This window comes from Glycine soja, chromosome 11, assembly GCF_004193775.1.
Source record: "Glycine soja cultivar W05 chromosome 11, ASM419377v2, whole genome shotgun sequence".
Classification (NCBI taxonomy): Eukaryota; Viridiplantae; Streptophyta; class Magnoliopsida; order Fabales; family Fabaceae; genus Glycine; species Glycine soja.
The window spans coordinates 50680207-50702784 of record NC_041012.1 but is presented as its reverse complement, the minus strand read 5'-3'; the positions used below and the strand labels follow the sequence as shown (position 1 = coordinate 50702784).

Sequence of the window (22578 nt, the reverse complement as noted above, 5' to 3'; positions counted from 1 at the left end):
TGAATAAGGAGCACAAACAATATAATGGGGTTGGATTTGCTTGGCGTATTGGGTGATTGTGGAATTAATGCAATTTCCTGGCAATAAATTACTAAGCAGGAAAACATGCAGCGAAGAAATGACATTTGGATTAGGCGCACCTCAGAATTGAATTTAATTAAGGTCGTGGGAAGTCACATTTATCCACCTATGCTAATTGGAGCTAATTTTATATCTTTATCAAGTTAGGACTCTCACTTTAAGAAACAAGGGTTATTTTCAAACTTGAGAAATGTTAGAAAAACACACTCTAGGAGCATCTGCAATATGGATTAAAAAAGGAAAAAGTTACATGTGGTATCAGCAATATGGGGTCTGGTCTCCCCCTAAGGCAATTTTTGCTAAAGTGAATTGTGATGGAGCATGTTCCTATCAGCAAAATATAGCGTCAGCTGGTGTTATCATCAGGGATAGTAATGGGCAATTTATTGCTTCGTTCTCTACTCAATTGGGAGAATGGTCGGTGGTCATAACTCAGCAGAACTCCGGGCAATCTATTTGATTTGATAGTGTAGTTAGTAGCTTATCAAGAGGGCTTCAAAACCTTGAGGTGGAGAGTGATTCTCAAGTGGCAATTCATCTCATAAATATTACATGTCAGCTAATATGAGTTATTTTTATATTAAAAATATTTATTTAGTAGTTATTTTTTGACTTAAAGGTTAAGAATTAATATTTTTCTTATTTATAACTTGCAGATATGAAAATGAAGAATTAAAAACAAAAAAGATCCAAAAAATATCAAAAATATGAATAAGGAAGATTTTTGACATCATGCTCAAGTCCACACTAACAACATAAAAAAGGGTCAAGCTAAGGAGAAAATAGAACCACCCCAGAGACTTAGAGTTCTATAATGAATACATCTTAAGCGTGAGTATATCCAGGAGGAGAAATCCGGACAATCTATTTGATTTGATAGTGTAGTTAGTAGCTTATCAAGATGGCTTCAAAACCTTGAGGTGGAGAGTGATTCTCAAGTGGCAATTCATCTCATAAATATTACATGTCAGCTAATATGAGTTATTTTTATATTAAAAATATTTATTTAGCAGTTATTTTTTGACTTAAAGGTTAAGAATTAATATTTTTCTTATTTATGACTTGCAGATATGAAAATGAGGAATTAAAAACGAAAAAGATCCAAAAAAATATCAAAAATATGAATAAGGAAGATTTTTGATATCATGCCCAAATCCACACCAACAACATAAAAAAGGATCAAGCTAAGGAGAAAATAGAACCACCCCGGAGACTCAGAGTTCTATAATGAATACATCCTAAGCGTGAGTATATCCAAGAGGGGAAATCTTTCTTTATATATTCTTTTTCCATCCCTTCTCTTCTATCAGTTTCTAAACTCATTTTCAAGTGTAAGACTGCTTATGACTATGAGAGGCTAAATTCTTAGTTAGAGCCTCACAGGCCTAAAAAGCCAGATGTATTATACACTTTATATTTATCAATGTAAACATGTGTTTTTTTTTCTATTATTCTTTCTTATTTTAATTTATGTATCATTCATCATTGTATCATCTCTAGGGATTAGGGATTAGGTGCTCGACACAGGATAATTCTTAATAGAAATATAAGGAAGGTCTTATATACATTAGTTTTAGGGATTAATCATTTGACAGAGGGTAATTTCTAATATAACTAAAATGAATGGGGGATCTTAATAAAATAATTGTTAGATATAAAGTGATTGCATTATGCACATGCATCAAAGCAAACATCTAAAATTAAAACTTCATGCATTTTATCTATTGAGTCTTTGCAAAAACATTCGGGAGATTGATGGGTAAAATAGGCTTATCACCGTGAGACATATTCCAATAGATGTGGGTAGTAAAAAAATCACCAAATTGTTAGAGAAAAATCTAAAATAATATACCTTAGACAAATAAGACAGACTAGGTCTCAACATTATCACTATGAATTTATCTTTCTTTATCTTTATCTTAATATTTTTGTTTTTTAAATCTTTTACTTTTTTTTTCTCTTTTATTTTTATCTTTATCTTTATCGTTTTTTAATTTACATGTTTTATTTTTTCTCTTCTATTTTTATCTTTAAATCTTTATCTTATCTCTTATTTTAAATTTATTATCTCTTGTTTGTAAATTGAGTTTACATTAATCTAAGTACAATTAAAGTCCCTTTGGATTCCATACTCGAACTTTTGAGTACTTTAGTATTTGTTACAAAATTTAGTACACTTGCAAACTAGTTAACACCGTGATGCTCCAATGTTTGGAAAGAGGTTAGCTAATTCACTTCACAAGTTTGGCTTATCCTTTTAGATCAGCGCATGAAGACCATAGAGGATGAAGCTACGAAGACCATAGAGGATGATGCTAGAACTGTTATTAGGCGTTAGTTGTTTTGAGCGTTGGGCCCTCTTTCAGTTTTTCTTGAACAAAACAGAGAGAAAACTTGCACGAACGTGTACCTACGATACTTGATCAAATTATAGTTTATCCCTTCTAATATCACTTTTAGAATTCATTCCCTTCAATATTGTTTATGTCATTTAATCTTTCTTTTTTTAACTATAGACTAGACTAAAATCGTTAACTTATTCATCATGGTTAACAGTGATTTCATGAAATCCTTAGTTTAGGTGCAAAACTGTACTGTATTTTTTTTAATTTTCTTAGATAAAAAAGGAATGAAGCTAAGCATTTCCATCTTGGTAGATTGAAAGGTTGAGCTTTTTTCTCTAGACAGAAAGACTGATTCTTTAACTTCAGTTAAATCAAAGATAAAATTTAATGCTCTGAGGTCTACTTCTGCATATATTCCTTTTTCAAGCGGTTGCCTATGTCGTGGATGAGGAGAACCAGCACTGCTAAGGATATGTTAGCCAAAAGTCACATCCAGGAAAAAAGTAGTGTCTAATTGAGGTATATAAGTACATTATTTGTTCTTTGTTGTTTGTGGTATATATCTGTTAATAATGTACTGACATTAAGTTTACGGCTGTCAGTTAGATATGTAAGTACTAAACAAACTACACATAGAAAGAAACTAACTATCACTTTGGTTTTTTCTTATCGTAAAAAACAACAAATGAGCTAGGGAGATTGAAGGAGACGTACTAATAGTTGTGTGTAGGACTAGATTTTTGTAATTTGGAATAAATAATGTTCAAGGCCTATGCTATGCAGGTACCCAACAAGAGGAAGCATATAGAATTCGACCCTTCCAACCTTGTAGCACCCAGTCGCCATCCACCTCAAGCAAGAAATTATTGTTGTACGCATCATCTCTCAACCTACCCTTTAATTGTCAATGATTCGATGATTCAGAGGAAGCGTTCTAAACCCATTTCTCATGTTCCGAAGCTGCCATTGCTTGTATGTTTGTGCTCTCTCAACGCTCTCAAAACCTTCACAAGCTATGATGTTCACTATCTCCCGTCCAAACAACTCCTTCTCAAACATCAACCTCATGGGATCTTGCGAGCAACGTTGGTGTCAAGCATGTCAAACAATGCAGTGTAATGAAAGAGAGCCTCCCGGAACCATGACACAAAGAATGGTACATCATAGGATCCGTTGACAATGCCATGCACAAATATGTCAGGATTTGCATTCTTAATCAATCTCAAAACAGCATCCCTGGGATTATTCAACACCACAGTCTCGTCTAGCAGATGCTCAAACTGAAACATGCAGTTCACAGCCACAAATTCATTCCTTTGTATCTTGAGGTCGTCCACTTTGATGGTGTCCCATCTCTGTGCCATAGCATTGAACTCAAATGGAACATTGAAACGCTTGCAATAATTTGCGAGCCTACGCCCTGTCTCGAGCACCCTCTGTCGTGGCCTTAAACCAGGTTGTGGCAAATCTATCCCCGTGATTCGAAGCTTGGGTGGTCCACCAGCACGTCTTGATAGATGGCCGATAAGTCCAGGCCCCTTGAAGCCATAGCGGATACCAAACTCTATGATGTGAATTGTTTCAGCTTCCTCGGTTAGATTCCTAATATAATTGTTGGCAAACATGACTGCTATCTTTTCAAATGGGCACACTGAAGCATATACATGGTAAGCTTTTATCATGTCTTTGACAAAAGTTCTTTTGGAGGATAGAACACTATAAACCTGGTAGCCTGTTCCATCCAAACGTGCTTCAAGGGCGTTTCCAAAGTAATGTGCAAGCCTTTGAGTCTCATCCCCGATTGGAGAAGAATTCTGCTTAATTTGCTTTACTAATTGCTTAGCAAATGAAGGACTACTAGCAGAAGCAACAGCTTGTGCACATAGCATCAGCAGTGTCCTAAGATCCACAACTTCCCCATCACTTTTCCTAACATCTCCACCAAACATATTTGTTAATATTGTTTCATGGGTTGTGTTAGGAGGCACCCCTTTTCCTAAGCCAGTGCCTATGAGTACTTTATCAAATAATTCAGACAGCTCACTGTCATCCATGTATGGTGCTGATTGCTTCCTGCTTCTCTCATCTGCTTCATTCTCTTCCCGCTCCCGAATTTTCCTTCCTCCTGACACGGTCCGAAAATGGTCTCCTTCTTCTGCTTCTGTCTTAATTACCAGATGAGGAGCCTTTGTGAAAGAAGGGGCAATAATGAATGGAGTATGTTTAGGAAGGAACTGGGTACCTTGGTCTACACCTCTCTGGAATTTCTGTAGAAATGTAGAATCAAGAAACCCAGCCTGCAGGGAATCGTTGAAGAATCCAAATCCAGTATTCATGTTGGTGGTTGAATTAGAGTGGAAAACAAAGCTATCAGGAATATGGTCAAGGTTTCTCCACTGAGACTCAGCGGAGCTGCTAGTGCTGCAACTAAGAGTACTACTGCTATTATTATTATTATTATTATGACTGGAGTTACCAAGAGAGACTTTGGTCAGGGCTCTCCACGCTGAGGTAGTTGTGAACATGATGGTGGGTGGAAGAAGAAGGGTAGTTGTGATTGTGAGTGATAACCTCATAAAATGATCTCTGGGTGTCTTGGAGAGCTAAGGAATCATGGAACATACTGTAGTTCTCCTCTGTGTTGTCTTCCATGAGCATTTGTTTAATGTAGCCAAGGACAGCGGAGACATCACTCTCATCTTCTTTACTAATATTGATGGAGGAGACTCTTATCCATCTTACAAGGAGGAATAATAAGAATTCATTCTTGGGGTATGTATGCATATATTATATTAACGATTTCATACCAAAATTGTTGTTTAAGAAGAGGAAAACAGGTTTTTGGGAATCTAAAATTATTAAATTAAAGCCATGGAGTGTGTGGATGAAATAAAATTGAAAAAGTTTGCATACCAAAGCAAGGAAGGAGCAGTAGCACGGCAGGAGGTGGTTGAGATCTCTGAAATTATATAACTCGATGCAACTCCAAATTCAACGCTGCAGATTTACAAACAAACGATTCCAGCATGTCAAATAAATCATCAATCTTATTTCTAAACTATTACTTTTATTTTTCAAAATAGTTCTTAAATTAGGTAAATTATCTAAGTCATTCTGCAGGTGCTAATTTTTTTTATTAAATTTCAAATAAATATTAGTCACAAAAGGCTTATTTAATAAATTGATTGTGTAGGACCGCTAAGCAGTGTACCTCACTTTGCCACGTCCCTTTCCACTTCGTAACTTTTAAAATCCGTGGTTCACGTGATGACATTGATAAAGATCAGTAAAACTTATTTGACTTGAGGTTGAGGATAACTATTAGTAATAATCACATTAATTAAAATTTTAAGATATATAAATATAAAAATACTTCTTTCCGTTCTTATAAACAAATGATAATATATTTAAACTATTATTTGTTTCTTATAAAAACAGACAAGAGAGTACATAACAAGACTTCTTTTAATTACAAAAGTATTTTTAACAGAATATAAAATATTAAAAAAATCAATATAAATTTTTTATATGTACTTGTAATATTGATTATTAAATGTTAATAATATTTTATTACAACATTGATTGTTGAACATAATTTATAATTAAAATATTTTATTTTAAAATTAATAAAAGAAAAAGAATAAAAAAAATAAAATATTGAATTAATGCTTGTTTAATTTTCTTCTTATAGTATATCTTATCTATAATTTTACACATAAAATTAGTAATAAACATTTTTGTCAAACTCAATCTTTATTAAAAGGAATTAAGCTACCCATCGTCATCTTGGAATATTGAAAGGTTGAGATTTTTTTTTTCCTAAGAGTGATTCTTTAACTCAATCAATTATGGGGATCTAAATAGGTTAGATAAGCAAAGTGTGTGAGTTTTGTAAACTCACTCATACGTATTGATAAAAAAAAATTCTACTTAATCATAGACAAGATTTAATGCTCTTAGGTCTAGTTCTGTATAAATTTCCTTTTCAAGCGGTTGCGTATATCGCGGATTTGGAGAACCAGCACTGCTAAGGACATGTTGGTCAAGATCAGTATTATGTGTGTTATTGAGGTAAGTTCATTAATAACTCTGTTATTTATTTGTTCAGAATGTACCGACATTAACGATATTCTTTGCGGCTCTCAATTGTATTTGCTGAATTTGTTAGATATGTAAGTACTAAACAAACTACACATTGAAAGAAACTAACTATAACTTTGGTTTTTCCTTATCATAAAAAACAACAAATGAGCTAGGGAGATTGAAGGAGACGTACTAATAGTTGTGTGTAAGACTAGATTTTTGTAATCTGGAATAAATAATGTTCAAGGCCTATGCTATGCAGGTACCCAACAAGAGGAGGCATATAGAATTCGACCCTTCCAACCTTGTAGCACCCAGTCGCCATCAACCTCAAGCAAGAAATTATTGTTGTGCGCATCATCTCTCAACCTATCCTTTAATTTGCCAATGATTCGATGATCCAGAGGAAGCAGCCTAAACCCATTTCTCATGTTCCGAAGCTGCCATTGCTTGTATGTTTGTGGTCTCTCAACCCTCTCAAAACCTTCGCAAGCTATGATGTTCACTATCTCCCGTCCAAACAACTCCTTCTCAAACATCAACCTCATGGGATCTTGACGAGCAACGTTGGTGTCAAGCATGTCAAACAATGCAGTGTAATGAAAGAGAGCCTCCCGGAACCGTGACACAAAGAATGGTACATCATAGGATCCGTTGACAATGCCATGCACAAATATGTCTGGATTTGCATTCTTAATCAACCTCAGAACAGCATCCCTGGAATTATTCAACACCACTGTCTCGTCAAGCAGATGCTCAAACTGAAACAAGCAGTTCACAGCTACAAATTCGTTTGGCTCTATCTTGAGGTCTTCAACTCTGATGGTGTCCCATCTCTGTGCAATAGCATTGAACTCAAATGGAACATTGAAACGCTTGCAAAAATTTGCAAGTCTACGCCCTGTCTCGAGCACCCTCTCTTGTGGCCTTAAACCAGGTTGTGGCACATCTATCCCCGTGATTCGTAGCTTGGGTGGCCCACCAGAACGTCTTGATAGACGGCTGATAAGTGCAGGCCATTTGAAGCCATAGCGGATGCCAAAGTCTATGATGTGAATTGCTTTTGCATCCACACTTGGATTCCAAATTGAATTGTTGGCAAAAATGATTGCTAGCTTTTCAAAGGGGCACACTGAAGCGTATACATGGTAAGCTTTTATCATGTCTTTGGCAGAGGTTCTTTTGGATGATAGAGCACTACAAACCTTGTAGCCTGTTCCATCCAAGCGTGCTTCAAGTGCATTTCCAAAGTAATGTGCAAGCCTCTGAGTCTCATTGCATGTTGGAGAAGAATGCTGCATAATCTGTTTTACCAACTGCTTAGCAGATGAAGGATTATCAGAAGCAATGGCTTGTGCACATAGCATCAACAGTGTCCTCAGATCCACAACTTGGTCATCATTTTCCCAGACATCTCCACCATACAACATGTTTGTTAATATTGTTGTTTTATGGGTTGTGTTAGGAGGTACCCGTTTTCTTAAGTCAGTGCCTAGAACCACTTTATCAAACAATTCGGATAGCTCACTCTCGTCCATATGTGCTGCTGATTGCTTCCTGCTTCTCCCATCTGCAGCTTCATACTCTTCCCGCTCCCTTTGTTTCCTTCCTGTCAGAAAATGATCTCCTTCTTCTGCTTCTGTCTTAATTACAACATGAGGAACCTTTGTGAAAGAAGAGGAAAAAGGTGTGTTGGCAGGAAGGAACAGAGTACCTAGGTCTACACGTCTCTCAAAAATTTCAGCGAGGGGATTGTCGAAGAATCCAAAGGGAGTATTGATGGTAGATTGGGTGGAATTTGAGTGGAAAACAAATTCATCAGTAGTGTCAGGAAGTAGAGGGTAAAGGCTTCTCAAGGGAAACTCAGAGGAGCTGGTAGTATTGTTACTAGCGCAACTACTGGAAGCGCTAAAAGTAATGTTATCAGCGGAGCAAGCAGAGAGACATGGCTCAGGGCTCTCCACGCTGGGGTAGTTGTCAAGATGATAGTGTGTGGAAGAAGAATAAGAAGGAGAAGGATAGTTGTGATTGATAGCCTCCAAAAATGATCTCTCAGTGTGTTGGAGGGCTAAGGAATCATGGAACATACTGTACCTCTCCTCGGTGTCGTCTTCCATCAGCATTTGCTTTATGTAGCTCAGGACACTCTTGTCCAAGCAAGACTCTTCATCATTAGTAGCATTCATCATTGAATCTGCAAATTAGAGACAACTTCAAAAAATTAATAAGCTATAATCACATTTTTCTGTAACACTTTGATAGGCTAGGATTTATTTTTTTGGTAGATGCACCAGTGGGAGGAAGGGAGGGTCAGAATAATCATTGCGACTTCAAATGTGGACTGACTGAATACTGATCGAGCTGGGAACTGAATTAATATGTTGAAGAAGCTAGCAAGCCGCAAGTCGCAACATTGCCACCGGCCACCGGCCACCGGCCACCGGCTAGCTAATTCGTTTAACACATGTCATGTCTTTCGGCCATAGTTCATGGTTGACGGATTTACTAACTAACTTAATTCCCTTGCTAGCTGCTGCTTGCACTTTCAAGAATCAAATATCTCCTTCAACGTCGGAGGAGGTCAAATGTTGATGTTGCCCCTCTTCCTCACTAGATTATGCTCCTTTCTCCTTCCAACAAAAAACACACTCCTACCTACCATAGTGCACGTGTGTATTAAAATAGAAAATAGCTTGTTAACTTAAATATTATTAAAAAAATAAATTTTATTATAACGAGACTAATGTTTTAGTTTTTTTTCCACAAACATGTTGATAATGGATAAAATAAATTTTGTTTGGACAATATCAATCAAAGGTATATATTTTTACTTTATGTTTCTATTTTAAATATATAAACCAAACTCGGTTTGTCTCAAAGTAGGTTATAGAATTAATTTTAGGAAAAAAAAAACATTTTGATCATAACCAGAATACTACCATATCCAGAAGCATCCAAATTTTTCAAAGAGTTGTTGTCAACATTAATTTTGATCATACCATCAAGTGGAGGTGACCACGCTACCCTCTTTGCTCGACTTATTTAAATTAAAATTAATTTGGTCTGTGTGAATTTTTCTTTTCTAAACCCCTCATTTTCATTTTATAATCAAAATCTTTACGGTTTGAAATGTTTTAAACCTCTTACTCAAAATTCACTAACTCAAACATCAAATTCACCGGAAAAAAAGAGAAGAAATTCAAACATTTTTATGTAAAATCAGAATTTGAAGATTTTAGATAGAAAAACTAATAGAAGGACCAAATTCACTTGATTTTAAAATAAAGAGCTTAATTGGTTAAAAAAATTTGAGACATGACTAAATTAAGAGAATGAAAAATGCAACTGTTAAAAGAAAGTAAAATTTCTTATCTCAACTACTTTAAGTATGCCAATATGTGTATTACTATTATTCATTTAATATTATCATTTAGACTTATACAGCGATTAGCTCATGGATAAGCTCTAGCTACACTCATTAACATTATTAGCTCCTGTGGGTCCATAATGGAATTTGCAGATAAACTTCTATCATCAACACGTGCCCCTCCTCTCCAGTTACACACCGAACCTTGACTTTAGAGTTAACAACCAACTTGTGACGCAAATTCTCTATAGGCATCACCTTGTTCTAATTTTAACATGATAGATAAAGTGTGACATAGTACTGAAAATCAAAGTGATAAACACACTTTGTCATAAATACAGGAAGAAAAAAATGATAAATGACACTTTTAACAAGCTATCTATGAAGGCACGTGGTGGTGTCAAGTCCTTACTAAAGGAGAAGGCAAGGTTTTGTTGAGTGGTGCTTGAGCTGTTGCTTAGTCTGTTGCTGGGACCAATATGCGTGAGCAGTTAGGACCCTGTCCAAAAGTTCTTGGGGAACAGGCTCTCCCCTCCTTTGCTGAGCTGATATTCTTGCTGTGTGCACCAGTGTTTTCCATTTATCCTGCACTATTCCATACCCAAATCATATATGCTCATGCCTTTTTTCTATACTAATGAAAGTGACCTTGTTCTTTTCTTTAGGATCCAATCACTATCTTTCTTTACAACAACAAAAAAGGATATATAAAGTATGATAATTAAATTTTCATAGATCAAATTCTGTATCAAGTAGATAAATCCTCTTGAATGTCGTGTATGGCCGGTTAATATTGGAACCAAAGCAAGAGATCATTAGATCATTAATGAAGCAATAAATAGTTTACCTAATATGCAAGCAATTACTTGCCTTGAAACAACTACTAATTGGTTTTAAATTAAAGTTAATGGACGATGAATTGAAGAAGCAAGCGTGCCACCCAACAACCTGAGGTGTGACAGCCACGTTCTTTTGCAAGAATAATATCCAATACTATGCTTATGCATATGGGTCACAAAAGGTTTTACCTTCAAATCCACGTATGTCCGATGCTTTGCATTGTCAAATGCACGAAGTTTAACATCGCGCCACCTGATTTCCACACCCAAAAGGAAACTATATAAAGGGATTGTCAAAAAGGAAATGCAAAATAAATAAATCTCCCAATACTCAAGTAAGGCAAAAACACGATCGAAAGCCAAAAGCTAAAGACAAGGTCATACACGTACTTTTTGAGCCATGCACGAAACTGACCCAATACTATGACTTTCAGTCATTAAGTTGGGTCAAACAAAGGCCAAAGTAAATCTTACCTTCCAGTTCCAAGTTTCTCAACTGCTTGAACCAGTGCTTCCACTTCAGTAACAGAAAAAGGCCTACGAATTCGGCGCTGTGCGATCTCAGTTCGTTTTGACTTCTGATGCACAGGTAGCACAGCTAGTGCCTCCATACCCATTTCAGGAACAGTAATTAGTTCTTTTGAATCTGACAAATATTTTTCACCGGATGTGTTGATAGGAGAAGGTGCTGAATCATGATCACTTTCAACAAGGTTACCTGAACTGGTTGCTTGATGCTTGGCTAACATGTTAGAAAAGCCCTGAATCCTCTGATGAATTACAGCAGGACTTGAAGGGTACCTGAATATTAATGATCCTTTTTAGATAAAAACTGGAATGCCAATTATAGAAAAAAGACATTTAATGCAGTATATGAAAATGACCAAATGAGTTATGTTAGATGTACATATTCTGCAACTCACTCACATAATTCATATAAAGTGAAGTGGGCCATCAATTTTGATAAAGAAACAAGGAGAGAGAAAGGAAAGTTGTTAATTGACGGATGGAGTTATGTGAGGAAATTCTTATTTGCAAGTAACATTTCCATAAAAACAAAACATCTCCAAGGAAAAGAGAAATGTCAACAAAAATGCAGAGGCAGTGAAACCCAAAGCATTAATCCAAGTAACGCGTTAATGCACTCAATTGAAAGTTGAGCATTACCCTATTAAAGGCTGAGGCATATCTGCACTAGGAATGTGGAGAGAATCTGTTGTAGCACATGCAGATGGTCGGTTTCGTGAACAATTAGGCTCCAAGGCGAAGCCCAAAGCATCCAGGTGGTTATCATGAGAAATTCCAGTCTGAAGTAGAGTTTTACTGTCATCTCTAACCTTCTTTCCATGGAGAATCACACCCACACGCAATCCGCCTCCAAGTACAGCAGTCACTGCCTCCATCACTGTCCTCTGCAGAGCAAACGACTTATGTGAAATATGCAATAATGATCACACCACATGATGCAGCATGCCACGAACTCACAGATACAGAAACAGACGCCACCCATCATTAACATCTGAATATGGGAGAGGATGCTTGTGTGTATGGCAGAATAGAATTTTATCATACCTTCAAGGACCCAACGGTTGCAGTTTCTGGAATCTCGATAAAAAGCTCGGGCACTCTAAATGATTTGATCCTAAGCTTCACTGGATAAAAGAAAGACATCTCCATGTAAGAACCCCTTTGAAGACATCAGTCAAATCAAAGAGTACATAAAGAATCATTCCCTCAATCTTCCCATACCGTAAGAATCTCTAGATCGTAATGCAGAGTGTCCCAAGGATGATGTTCCATGATCTGCATTGATAACTGCTAAATAAATGTGCTTTTGATAATGAAAAATAAAGTGAAATTGTCTTTAAAAATAATTATTTAACAGTTATTTGTGCTTAATTGTTAGGAATTGATGTTTTTCCAAATTATGGCTTGCAGATATAAAAACTGGAGGGATTAAAAGCAAAAAGCTACAGAAATTATGAAGAGAAAAATTGAGGATTTAGCCTCAGGCTCAGCCCAAGGCGCGCTCAGCGCGCTGCCCACGCTAAGTGCACAAGCAAGCACTTGCGCTAAGCACACAGCACTCGCTAAGCGCGAAAACATGCACACAGCACTCGCTAAGCGCGAAAACATGCACCTGCGCTGAGCGAGCAGAGCGTGCTAAGCGCGAGTACGAAGATCCAAATCCACTTCAGCAACTATAAAAAGAGAGTCGAGCCAAGGAGAAAGGACAGACTGAGTCTCAGAATACTCTCATACCTACCTAAAGCTGAGAACTCTCCCCTAGGGAATCCTCTCTTCTCTCTCGTCATTTTCTCTATTCCTTTTTCCATCCATTCTCCTTCACCAATTCTTGTACCCCTATTTCAGTGTAAGGTCCTCATGGCCATGAGAGGCTAAACCCCTAGTTAGGGTTTGACAGACCTAAAAAGTCAAAGAGATGTATGATGTACTCCATATTTATCAATGCACAGGTGTTTTATATCCTATTGTTTTTTCTTATTTATATTTTCATGCATTACTCATCTTTACATTATATTAGGGGTTAGATGCTCGACAGAGGGTAACTCTTAATAAAAATATAAAGAAAATATGCATGCATTAGTTTAGGGGTTAGGCGCTCGACAGAGGATAACTTCTAATAGAACTAAAAAAAAAGATATCATAATGAAATCATTGCTAGATATAGGATGATAACTTTATGCCTATGCATTAAAACACACATCTAAAACCAAAGCTTCATGGGTTTTATCTATTCAATCTTTGCAAAGGCATTTGGGAGATAAGTAGGTATAATAGGTTTGTCATCGTAAGACATCAGGGGCAAGTAATCGAATAGATGTGAGTAGGATAAATTCACCTAATTGATAAAGAAAAATTCAAAAATCATACATCCTAGGCAAACAAGACATGCTAGGTCCTAACATTCTCATTCTATTGAATTCTCTAATTAATTCTCTTGCTCTCTATTATTTATAATTATGGAAATCGACACTCGGACTTCTGAGTTTTACTACTTGGATATTTGGTACACTTGCCAAACTGATAACATGCATCAAAGATTTGAAATTTATTTAGCAACTGGTTCCAGAAACAATTGAATCAGGTGGTCCATAAAATCAATTTTAATGGAAGGAAGTCATTTAGAGTAAAACCTTGGCTCATTCCAGAAGATGAACAAGAAACACTTTGGTTCGTGTCATTCTTGGGTGAATAACAAGTGTCATCACTTCTGATATATCCGTTAGAATTTGTATCAGAGCTGCAGTTAAAAAGCTTCCTCTTTTTGAAAGGAATATTCATTTGAGATCTTTGGCTTTTATAATAGTTCTTCCTACTGCTGTAAACTGACTTCAAATTTCCATCCAAAACTAACATGTTTTCAATTGACAAACAGATTAGTGAACAAGCAAAGAAGCATAATGAGTGAAGAAACAAGAAAGCCGGAAATTTCATATGATAAGCATGAACTCACCACTGTTAGATAGTATATCATGCTTGGATTCTTGAGAAACTTTATGATGTTTAGAAGCCAATCTTTTCTTTGTTTTTCTATCATCTATACAAGTAATTGGCCTAAAGGACTTTATTTTGGTACTGGGGTGAGCACACCCAGAAAAGTTTTCGTCATCATCTCTACTATCTACCAGTACATTGTCACAACCTTTGGACCATGAGCTCTGAGGCATGCTGTCATCATACCCGGACATCTTGGCATTGCCACATGAACTGATCAGTGCTAGAGGTTTTTCATCCAAGGTATCCTCAAAACAGCACAACCCAGTCCCAGTATCAATGGGAACCTTCCCAAACTTATCGTCTTTTACTTTACTAACATCACCATCTAACTTGCAACCCCTACTCTCTAGATATCCACAGGAACCTAATTCAACTTTGCTAGCTAATTTTTCCATCCCATTGTGGCCTTTTCCATCCACCAGTGTCTCAGCAACAATCTTCTCTGAGCAACTAGAACTTGTTACTATAGAAGCAATGCATAAATGACCATCAATTTCATGTTCGGGGAGTTCCTTCGAACAACAATTTTGATTGTAGACTTGTGAAGAAATATTAGAGAAACATTTTCTGTCACTAATTCCTTCATCCGAAAGCTCAACTTTGAATGGTTTATTTGCATTTGAGCTTCCTTCTTTAACAAATTCAAGCTGACATTTTCTGTCACAACTTGCTTCATCAGAAAGCTCAGTTTTGAATGGTTTATTTGCATCCTGGCGTTCCTCTTTAGGAAATCCATCCCCATCCTTTTCCGATGATCTATCACTGGATGTGGTTGGATTCTGTTTCTCTTGCAACAAATTGTCAGCTACAGTGGCCAATAAGTCAAATGCACACATCTGATTGTCTTCCAACCTTCTTTGAAATGTAACCCTCCTCTAGGAAATATTTAAAAAATAATACAAGGATTGGTTTCAACCCAGTAACTAAATAGATAATTCTATTAATTAGCCCCAAATGAGAAGTAAACTTATTTACCTTAGCTAATCGGGTAGCTCGGCGCTTGGTTGGCACCTGATAGCCATAAAAGCTATAGTCTAACCTCTTCTGCAACACCATATCTCAGGAACCATGCCAATATAAGGATTGATTGAACATGGAACATCAGTAATCCAATACTCATAAATAAACTTGAATTCTGGATGTTTTGACCCCACCGGTTTCGATTGGAAAGCCTGACAGTAAAGTATATCACATAATTACTAGTATAAAAGACTCACATACATCTTTCCATCCCAAAGTTTTTAATAATTACTAGTATATCAAACCAATGGAAGCCAGGAACATATCAATATTTCAGAAGAAAACAAGTGTATTTTTCAACTTACAAATTCAATCTTTCACGGTTAAAAAATTGTCATGCAACAAACTCCAACTAGTATGTATCAAATATTTTGACGATAAAGGCCGTTGATTAGATATGTACATATATGTATACATGGATATTAATATTACCAAATGGGAAAATAGGTGCCTAAAACTAAAAAAACAAAAACCTTTGCACAGAGAAGTAAACAGTGAAAATAGATTCAGATGAAGATACAATAAGTAAGCTGGGAGTAAGATACAATTTGCAAAATAAATCCCACGAAGCATCATTTTTGAAAAGTTCAAACGTGAAATGAAAAAACAGAGGATGGAAGAAAAAAATTGAGACATAAAAGTTAAACGAGAGCACACACCAAGAAAGGGATTTCAAAATGAGGCTATACTCCAGACACGTTCGCAAGAAGAGAACTAAACTAAATTCAGACCAAAAGAGATCTAAAATCACGGAAGAAGATCGACGTCAGAAAACAACCAATTTAACAACCAAAAGCCATCACGTGCATCCCAAAAAGGAGATCAAATCATCACAAGCTCGAACTAATGAAAGGGAAACACGACATAAAAACAACTCATGAATAATGAAAATATCAGAGGAAACTCTGGTCGTTAGGAACTGAAAATTCATGTCTCAGAACCACAACACAGTCCCCACATAAAATCATACGTCAAACTTCCAACTTTATCTTCCAGAACCACCAAAATCATACGTCAAACCCAGGGATAAACTCGATATAGTTCAGAAGGGAAAAAAAAACACGGCATATTTTCGAGACAGAAACTTTTACTCCCAAAGCTCAACAATGATCACCTCTTAGCACAGATTGTCGTTCAAAGACGAAACTTTTACTCCCAAAGAATGGAAATTTCGGCAAATTTTCGGAATTTCGAGATGAGGAATTGTGAGATAGAATTCAGAGTAAAAATGATTCCACCCCAGAAAAGGAAAAAAGAATCTCAGTTATGCAGGAAATGATGGTTTGAGAGGGTGGCCATTTTGGAAATTGTATTGTTCTCTCATTCTAAATCTGAAATCTGAATTGTGAATCTCAAACGGATTATGATAATGTGTCGTTGTGAATCGCTAAAAGTAAAACCCTGTGAAAACCAAAACCACCAAAGCTATGGCTTAAACCCCAAGAGTTTATAACATTGACCGTGTGTCAGTGTCACCGGAGCTATCGGTGATTGCAGGGAAGGGCACCGGATATAATAGGTGGATCATAAGGCACCTAAAGACCGGTTCCACGCAATTGGATGGGTTTATGGGTCACCAGATGCCGACACGTGGCACACGTTTGGATCCTGTGGTTGCTTCTGGTCCGCACGATCGTGAAAGACGCTCGCTCCTCACATTTTCTTCTTTTACTTTGCTCCCTCGCGCTATAATTAATTAGAGTTTGAAACAGTATTCATTTCATTTGTGTTATTTGTTGTCACTCGTTATTTCTTGATTAGACATGTGAACAAAACCTGTATTCTTGGATATACCTGTTTAAATGGTTTTGATTTTAATAGATAATATCTGAGTTAACTGCGTATAAATTTGAATTTGAATTTAAATTTTCTTGATAATCAAAAATTGAGTACGAATATGAGATTATTACATCCGTCCGACCCTAAATCTAGACTCATTCCATCACTTATTATTTTTAGAATTTTTGTATAATTTAATGAAAAGACTTAGAATTTTTATTACTAGTTAATTTTATTTTAAAATTTTTACATAATTTAATATTTTTTTCTTAATAATTTTTGTAAATATATGTATTATAATAAATTTATTGATATATAAGTAATTAAAAATAAATGTTTAACAATTGTGAAAATCTTTCATATTATTTGTGTATGTATTATTTATTTATTGTAATTCTTTTTTATTTTATTAATTTAATTTAGGTTTGTATTTGAAATTTTAGATTTTTATTTGATTAATTTTTCTAAATTTGATTTATGTTTTATTTAACTCTCTATTTTTATTTAATTTTTTTTATTGATTTTTAGTCAAAATTCTCCCTAATTTAATTCCAATGAAAATTATTATCGGTAGCAGAGACAATGGTATGGCATTTGATGATAGTTTTACGGTGATTATTAGATGCTTAAAATGGAGAATAAAGTAAGGATACGTGGCTAAACAGAAACATTTAAGTAACCATGGAAGCTTTTATATTATCTATTTGAAAGTTTTAGGTGATAGTTTGATACTGAGATATAAAGAATCAGAAAAAAGAACTTCCAAAATGATGTTATTTAAGGAACTTTTGTTAAATTAGGAGACAAAATAACGTAAAGAAAAAATATTAGTAACATAAAAAAAACTTAAAACGACTAGTGTGAATTGATAAAAAGTTGGCATGAAAAATACTTGAACTTTTAAATAAAAAGGTAACTAAATAGAACTGAAAGTTAAATTAAATTATGTATCAAAGAAGAAAGTTAAATTAAATTGAGAAGGAGAAAATTATAATTTTATCCGTATTATAATTAGTGAATAGCACATGTCATCTAATCACGAATTTGTATATAAAATAAATTAGATGATTTTAACCATAATCATTTTAAAAGTTATCTCTAACACAGTTTGTGTTGATTAATAGAGTAAAATTAGAATATTTTTAGACGCGGGTGATCACTTTTTTGGAGAAATGAAGGAAGGGGACGAATAGAAGTAAAAACCACGAGAGAAAGAGATTACAGAAGCATCATCGCAGACCCTCAACGAAGCAAAAGAGGAGAGGCAGAGTAAAAAATAACTAAACTAAAAACTCTAAGACTAGCTTTGTGAAGAATATATAAATTGAACAATAGAATTAATAGAAGCACACTCATGAGTTGGGGTGCACCCTTTAAGGATATATAAGGTTAATGGCCTCCAACTAGTCAGATTCACCAGAGGAATTCAGAGCCTCACTGCTCCCATGCACACAACCCTTATTTATACTTACTTTTTATACCTATGTGTTTAATTTGACTCATTTTTTTACTTAAAAAAGTATATTGAAACTAAAATTTAGGGTTTTAAAAATAAAGTAAAATTATTTAGAAATTTTGTTTAAAAGAATGGAAAATGCTGAAAGTTGCAAAATTGTTTTCGTCAAAAGCACACAAACGTGTATTTTCTTAAATTCCTTTAAATAAGAAAATTCAAGCTTCATATTTTAAATAAGTAGAGATGAAGCTTTTAATTTAGCAATTGGCCCCTTTAATTATCTTGTTTAAACAAATAAATCAAACCTGAACATTTTTTTTAAAAATAAAACTTAACTTCAAACATTCAACTCATTTAGACATCTAAATACTTGCATTCCATTTTAAGTGCACGTAATTGTAATTAACAAGGAATTGAATCTTAATCAGTATTTTTTTTTACCGAATGAGTATTGTTAACAGAGTGAATCTCCGTCGTGCTATTTTGGATTAACTTTAAAACACTATACCAGAAAATGAAAAAATGTTAACTGAATCTAATCATCGGAAAACTTCAGCCATATAGACTGAATCTTTGTATGGTTTTACAAAACAATCTTTTTAGCAACAGACTAGTCTTTGACTTACATCACTTCTTCAATTTTTAAAATTCACTTCTTGAAAATAGTAGAAAAAAAGATACCTATCTTACACGCACACTGCTAAGTATGTAGAAGCATAGTTGATGACTGCCCTTGCATTAAAATGAGCAGTTATATTAGATTGTCTCCGCACAAACTTCACAGAAAAGTTCGGAAAAGAAGAAAGAAGAGCCTTACATTCAATCACCAAGGCTCCGATTTCAGAAAAATCAATCCTATGACCCTGAATTCTATCTACAACTCCTTTATAACCAATCTTAAAAATGACATGTGACATGTCCATAGCTGCTACCAACTGGGGTGTGCAGCTGATCATCACGAGTAACTGGGGTTTGGATGCCTATTACTTTCGTGATTCTTTGCATGCATACTTTAGTAGAAAAAATGTCGATGTAATAGTAAGAATGTAGGATATAAATGTCCTTACCTTCATATATTAAAAAAAACAAGACCATTGTGGGGACATAGACCAAACCCAAGGCAAAGAACCCACTGTAGAATCTCACAAAAAAAAACCTTAAGTAGAATTACCATGAGAAGTTAATTTTATCTGCACATATATTCTCCTCAGGAAAAATGTGATTAATAAGTTGATTTTTGTTTTCCTCCTCTCATTAAAAAATCTCCTAAACAAAAATATAAAAAATATACTTATAACATCTCCCCGATCATATGGGTATCACTCATTACATTCCATACTTTTCTCTCTATCTTTCATTATGTGTCGAATTTATTATACAAATAACAAATATCTCAAGAAATGTACCTGTTCTGCAAGAAATGTAATTCCACCATGGTTAGCCATCTCATAAGTCTCTCCAAGGATAGGGTTAAAAGGCTTCCTGGTTCGTTGATATGCAAAGTACACAGATATAGCCCATGGCGCTGCAATAACTAAATAAGTTATAATAGTATGAATTATGAAATAATCAGAAAGTACATGCACAAAGCTAACAAATACTTCAATGTAATTAGAAGAACAAGAACTAACACATGCATCAAGTATGTGCTGAAGAAGAGAAGTAGAAAATAAAGTAAAACCAAAAAAAAAAATGGGTGGCAACCTTATGATCAACAATAAATAAAACTAAAAAGCAACACAAATAGATAACTTAAGGGAGACAGAGGAATGACAACCATGAGCATTTTCAATGTCTAAACAGGAAGTAAGAAAATAAGATACTACTGAAAAAGTTGGAATTACAAAAATAACATTAACAAAATAAACAAGCAAAATAAACACCTCTGGTTTCCATCTTCCTCTTTGAGCTTCCTCCTCTGCATCCTCTTTACTACCCTCCGGATTTATGACTTCTACCCCTTCATGTCCCAGCATCCTGGAATCAAAGGAGAACATGTGTAACCTTGCATTCCCCAGTGATGAAACTAAAATGGATAGGGGTGTAATAAAATGATGTCCAAGGACCAAAAAGCTTGGAATAAAATTGCCATAAGCTTTCTACATTTCTTGAGAATATCAGTGATTAAAGATATTCCACTTCCATAAACAGATATTTATCTTTAATAATTACTTGTAGCTCACATCCTTGATGTATAAAACTGTTGAACATTACCCTGGAAAGCAAATCCTTGATGGAACCCTTTCCAATAAGTCTTGCCAGTATGGTGTTGAGAGCTCAGAACTAAGAACAAGTACATGGAGAAAAAATTCTCTTTTCCAGCCATTTTAGTATTTTGAAAAGACAATAACACTATAATAGCAACATGCCTTTGCCGTACCCAATACTTTGTAATAATTAAAATCTTATGTCTTCCTCAAAAGATATGATCATCTGTGCGCTTGAGATGAATACAATCTCAGGTTAAGCATACCATACAGACAAATAATTGCAGTTATAAAAGTAACCGGGAAATACAAGTTGCTTGCTTGTTACACAAGTCGAAGCACACAGGTAAACCTAGGTTGTAAAATTCAAGTACTAAAACTATAAAATCCAACAAATACTACATAATCATGTGATGTTGTCAATGGCACTTTAAATTATAAGTTAAGAATTAAACAACACGCGCGCGCGCACATAGTTATACACATGAGTGTAGATACGATGTATGATGACACAACGCAGATGAATTATGATAATATAGACATGAATTAGAATAGGAATAGAAGAAACTTTGTTGGTAAAAATACCCGTTGACAGATCGGTGCATGGCGCTGCTGAACATGGAGAAGCCGGAAGTCATGGTGGCGAAAAAGCCCTTATTTTCATTCTTCTCGGGGCTACCCATCTCTCTGTAAAACACTGATTCAGAAGATCAGACAGAAGGGAAACAAATCGACGATGGCTCCTCGACGCTGAAGCAAATCGAATTGGCAAAAAAAGTGTTTGTTTGAAAAGAAAATTAAAATAATAATAATTAGGAGAGAAAGGAGTGGATGTTAGAAAGAGAAAAAAAGGAAGAGTGATTTGAGGGATGGAATTGAGTATTGAAATGTTGAGAAAGAAGAGAACAGAGAATTTGGTTTGGATTGCGTAGGTGGAGGTTCTGTTTGGTGTGTTGGAATCCGAAGGAAGTGTGGATGAAGACAACATTCAAGTTAAGCAGTGACTGTCGCGTATTATTTTTCATTCTCATCGTTAATCTTCTTAATATCTAATGATTTATGTGAGAATTCTAAAGTGGATCATCTCCCTTCCTCTGAATATTAATGTTATCATCACAAGTTACACTCTAATTTATTGCTATTACTGATTACTAATAACTCCGTATTTATATTTTTTTTAATTTAAAAGCCTCATTAACATATCTAGGAACCAGTAATGTACAACCCACTAGAGTCTATGGGAAATTAAATTTCATCTTTATTATCGTTATTTACACCAAAAATACATATAGTAATATTAAATTTGAAAATAAATTTATACTTATTTTTTAATATTATTCATCATTTTACTCTTTTTATCTAATTTAATTAATTAATATGTTGTTAGTCATCTTTCTTAATCTTCGTAAAAGACATAGAGTTTATCTTATTAAATTAGTACCATTTATTGTTTATACACTTAAAATTTGTAAAATAATTAAGAATATTTTAATAAAAAAAATAATTTGAAAATGATCTTATAAAAAAAAGAGAAGTAAAATCTTCAAAAGGATATTATATATATGAACAATTATTATCATTATTATAGGTAGAGCTTGGTATAAAAGTTGTGTTACAGAGATAGTCCACGCTTTAGGGTTTTTTTTTTTGTTTTGTTTTTACTGAAACGTATAGGTTGTGAGTCTTATAAAGTGAGGCTCATTTAGAATATGAGTTCGGTTTAATTTGCGTAACCTGCGAGTTTAATGAGTTCAATTTGCATAATTAGTTTTCTCTCGATGTAGTTTGATTTGAAAATAATAAGAAAGATGAATTCTCTTTCTCAAATAGCAGCATTATCTTTCTTAGTTGTTTTTTTCACTCCCTTGATGTGTTATTT

General features: G+C 34.8%; 3 protein-coding genes and 1 pseudogene across 10 annotated transcripts; all 4 read right to left on the bottom strand.

Annotated features, from left to right (window-relative positions):
- Positions 1–3065: 3065 nt before the first annotated feature.
- Positions 3066–5543, bottom strand: LOC114374874 (annotated as a pseudogene).
- A 1012-nt stretch (positions 5544–6555) lies between these two features.
- Positions 6556–9148, bottom strand: LOC114375194 (scarecrow-like protein 14). The gene is made up of 2 exons (XM_028332961.1): positions 8801–9148; positions 6556–8703 (listed from the first exon to the last, which is right to left on the bottom strand). The coding sequence occupies exon 2, from the start codon at positions 8696–8698 to the stop codon at positions 6764–6766; it is 1935 nt and encodes a 644-aa protein (XP_028188762.1). The 5' UTR covers positions 8699–8703; positions 8801–9148; the 3' UTR covers positions 6556–6763.
- Positions 9149–9890: 742 nt separating this feature from the next.
- LOC114374220 (telomere repeat-binding protein 1-like) lies at positions 9891–16685 on the bottom strand. Of its 7 annotated transcripts, XM_028331837.1 has the most exons (12): positions 16372–16685; positions 15213–15409; positions 14194–15112; positions 13874–14089; positions 12465–12518; positions 12288–12367; positions 11883–12127; positions 11434–11516; positions 11190–11361; positions 10905–10968; positions 10289–10461; positions 9891–10176 (listed from the first exon to the last, which is right to left on the bottom strand). In XM_028331837.1, exons 2-12 carry the CDS (start codon positions 15291–15293, stop codon positions 10131–10133), a joined length of 2133 nt encoding a protein of 710 aa, XP_028187638.1. In that variant the 5' UTR covers positions 15294–15409; positions 16372–16685; the 3' UTR covers positions 9891–10130. The 7 variants fall into 7 exon arrangements, 6 of the variants coding, with proteins under 6 accessions (XP_028187638.1, XP_028187636.1, XP_028187635.1 ...); XR_003658531.1 differs by having other exon boundaries at positions 10289–10466; positions 11190–11516; XM_028331835.1 differs by having other exon boundaries at positions 11190–11516; positions 13886–14089.
- Positions 16686–19632: 2947 nt separating this feature from the next.
- Positions 19633–21774, bottom strand: LOC114375198 (oxysterol-binding protein-related protein 3C-like). 2 transcript variants are annotated; one of them, XM_028332963.1, is made up of 3 exons: positions 21285–21774; positions 20376–20469; positions 19633–20026 (listed from the first exon to the last, which is right to left on the bottom strand). In XM_028332963.1, the coding sequence occupies exons 1-3, from the start codon at positions 21380–21382 to the stop codon at positions 19886–19888; spliced, it is 333 nt and encodes a 110-aa protein (XP_028188764.1). In that variant the 5' UTR covers positions 21383–21774; the 3' UTR covers positions 19633–19885. The 2 variants fall into 2 exon arrangements, with proteins under 2 accessions (XP_028188764.1, XP_028188766.1); XM_028332965.1 differs by having other exon boundaries at positions 19633–20017; positions 21285–21764.
- Positions 21775–22578: the final 804 nt, after the last annotated feature.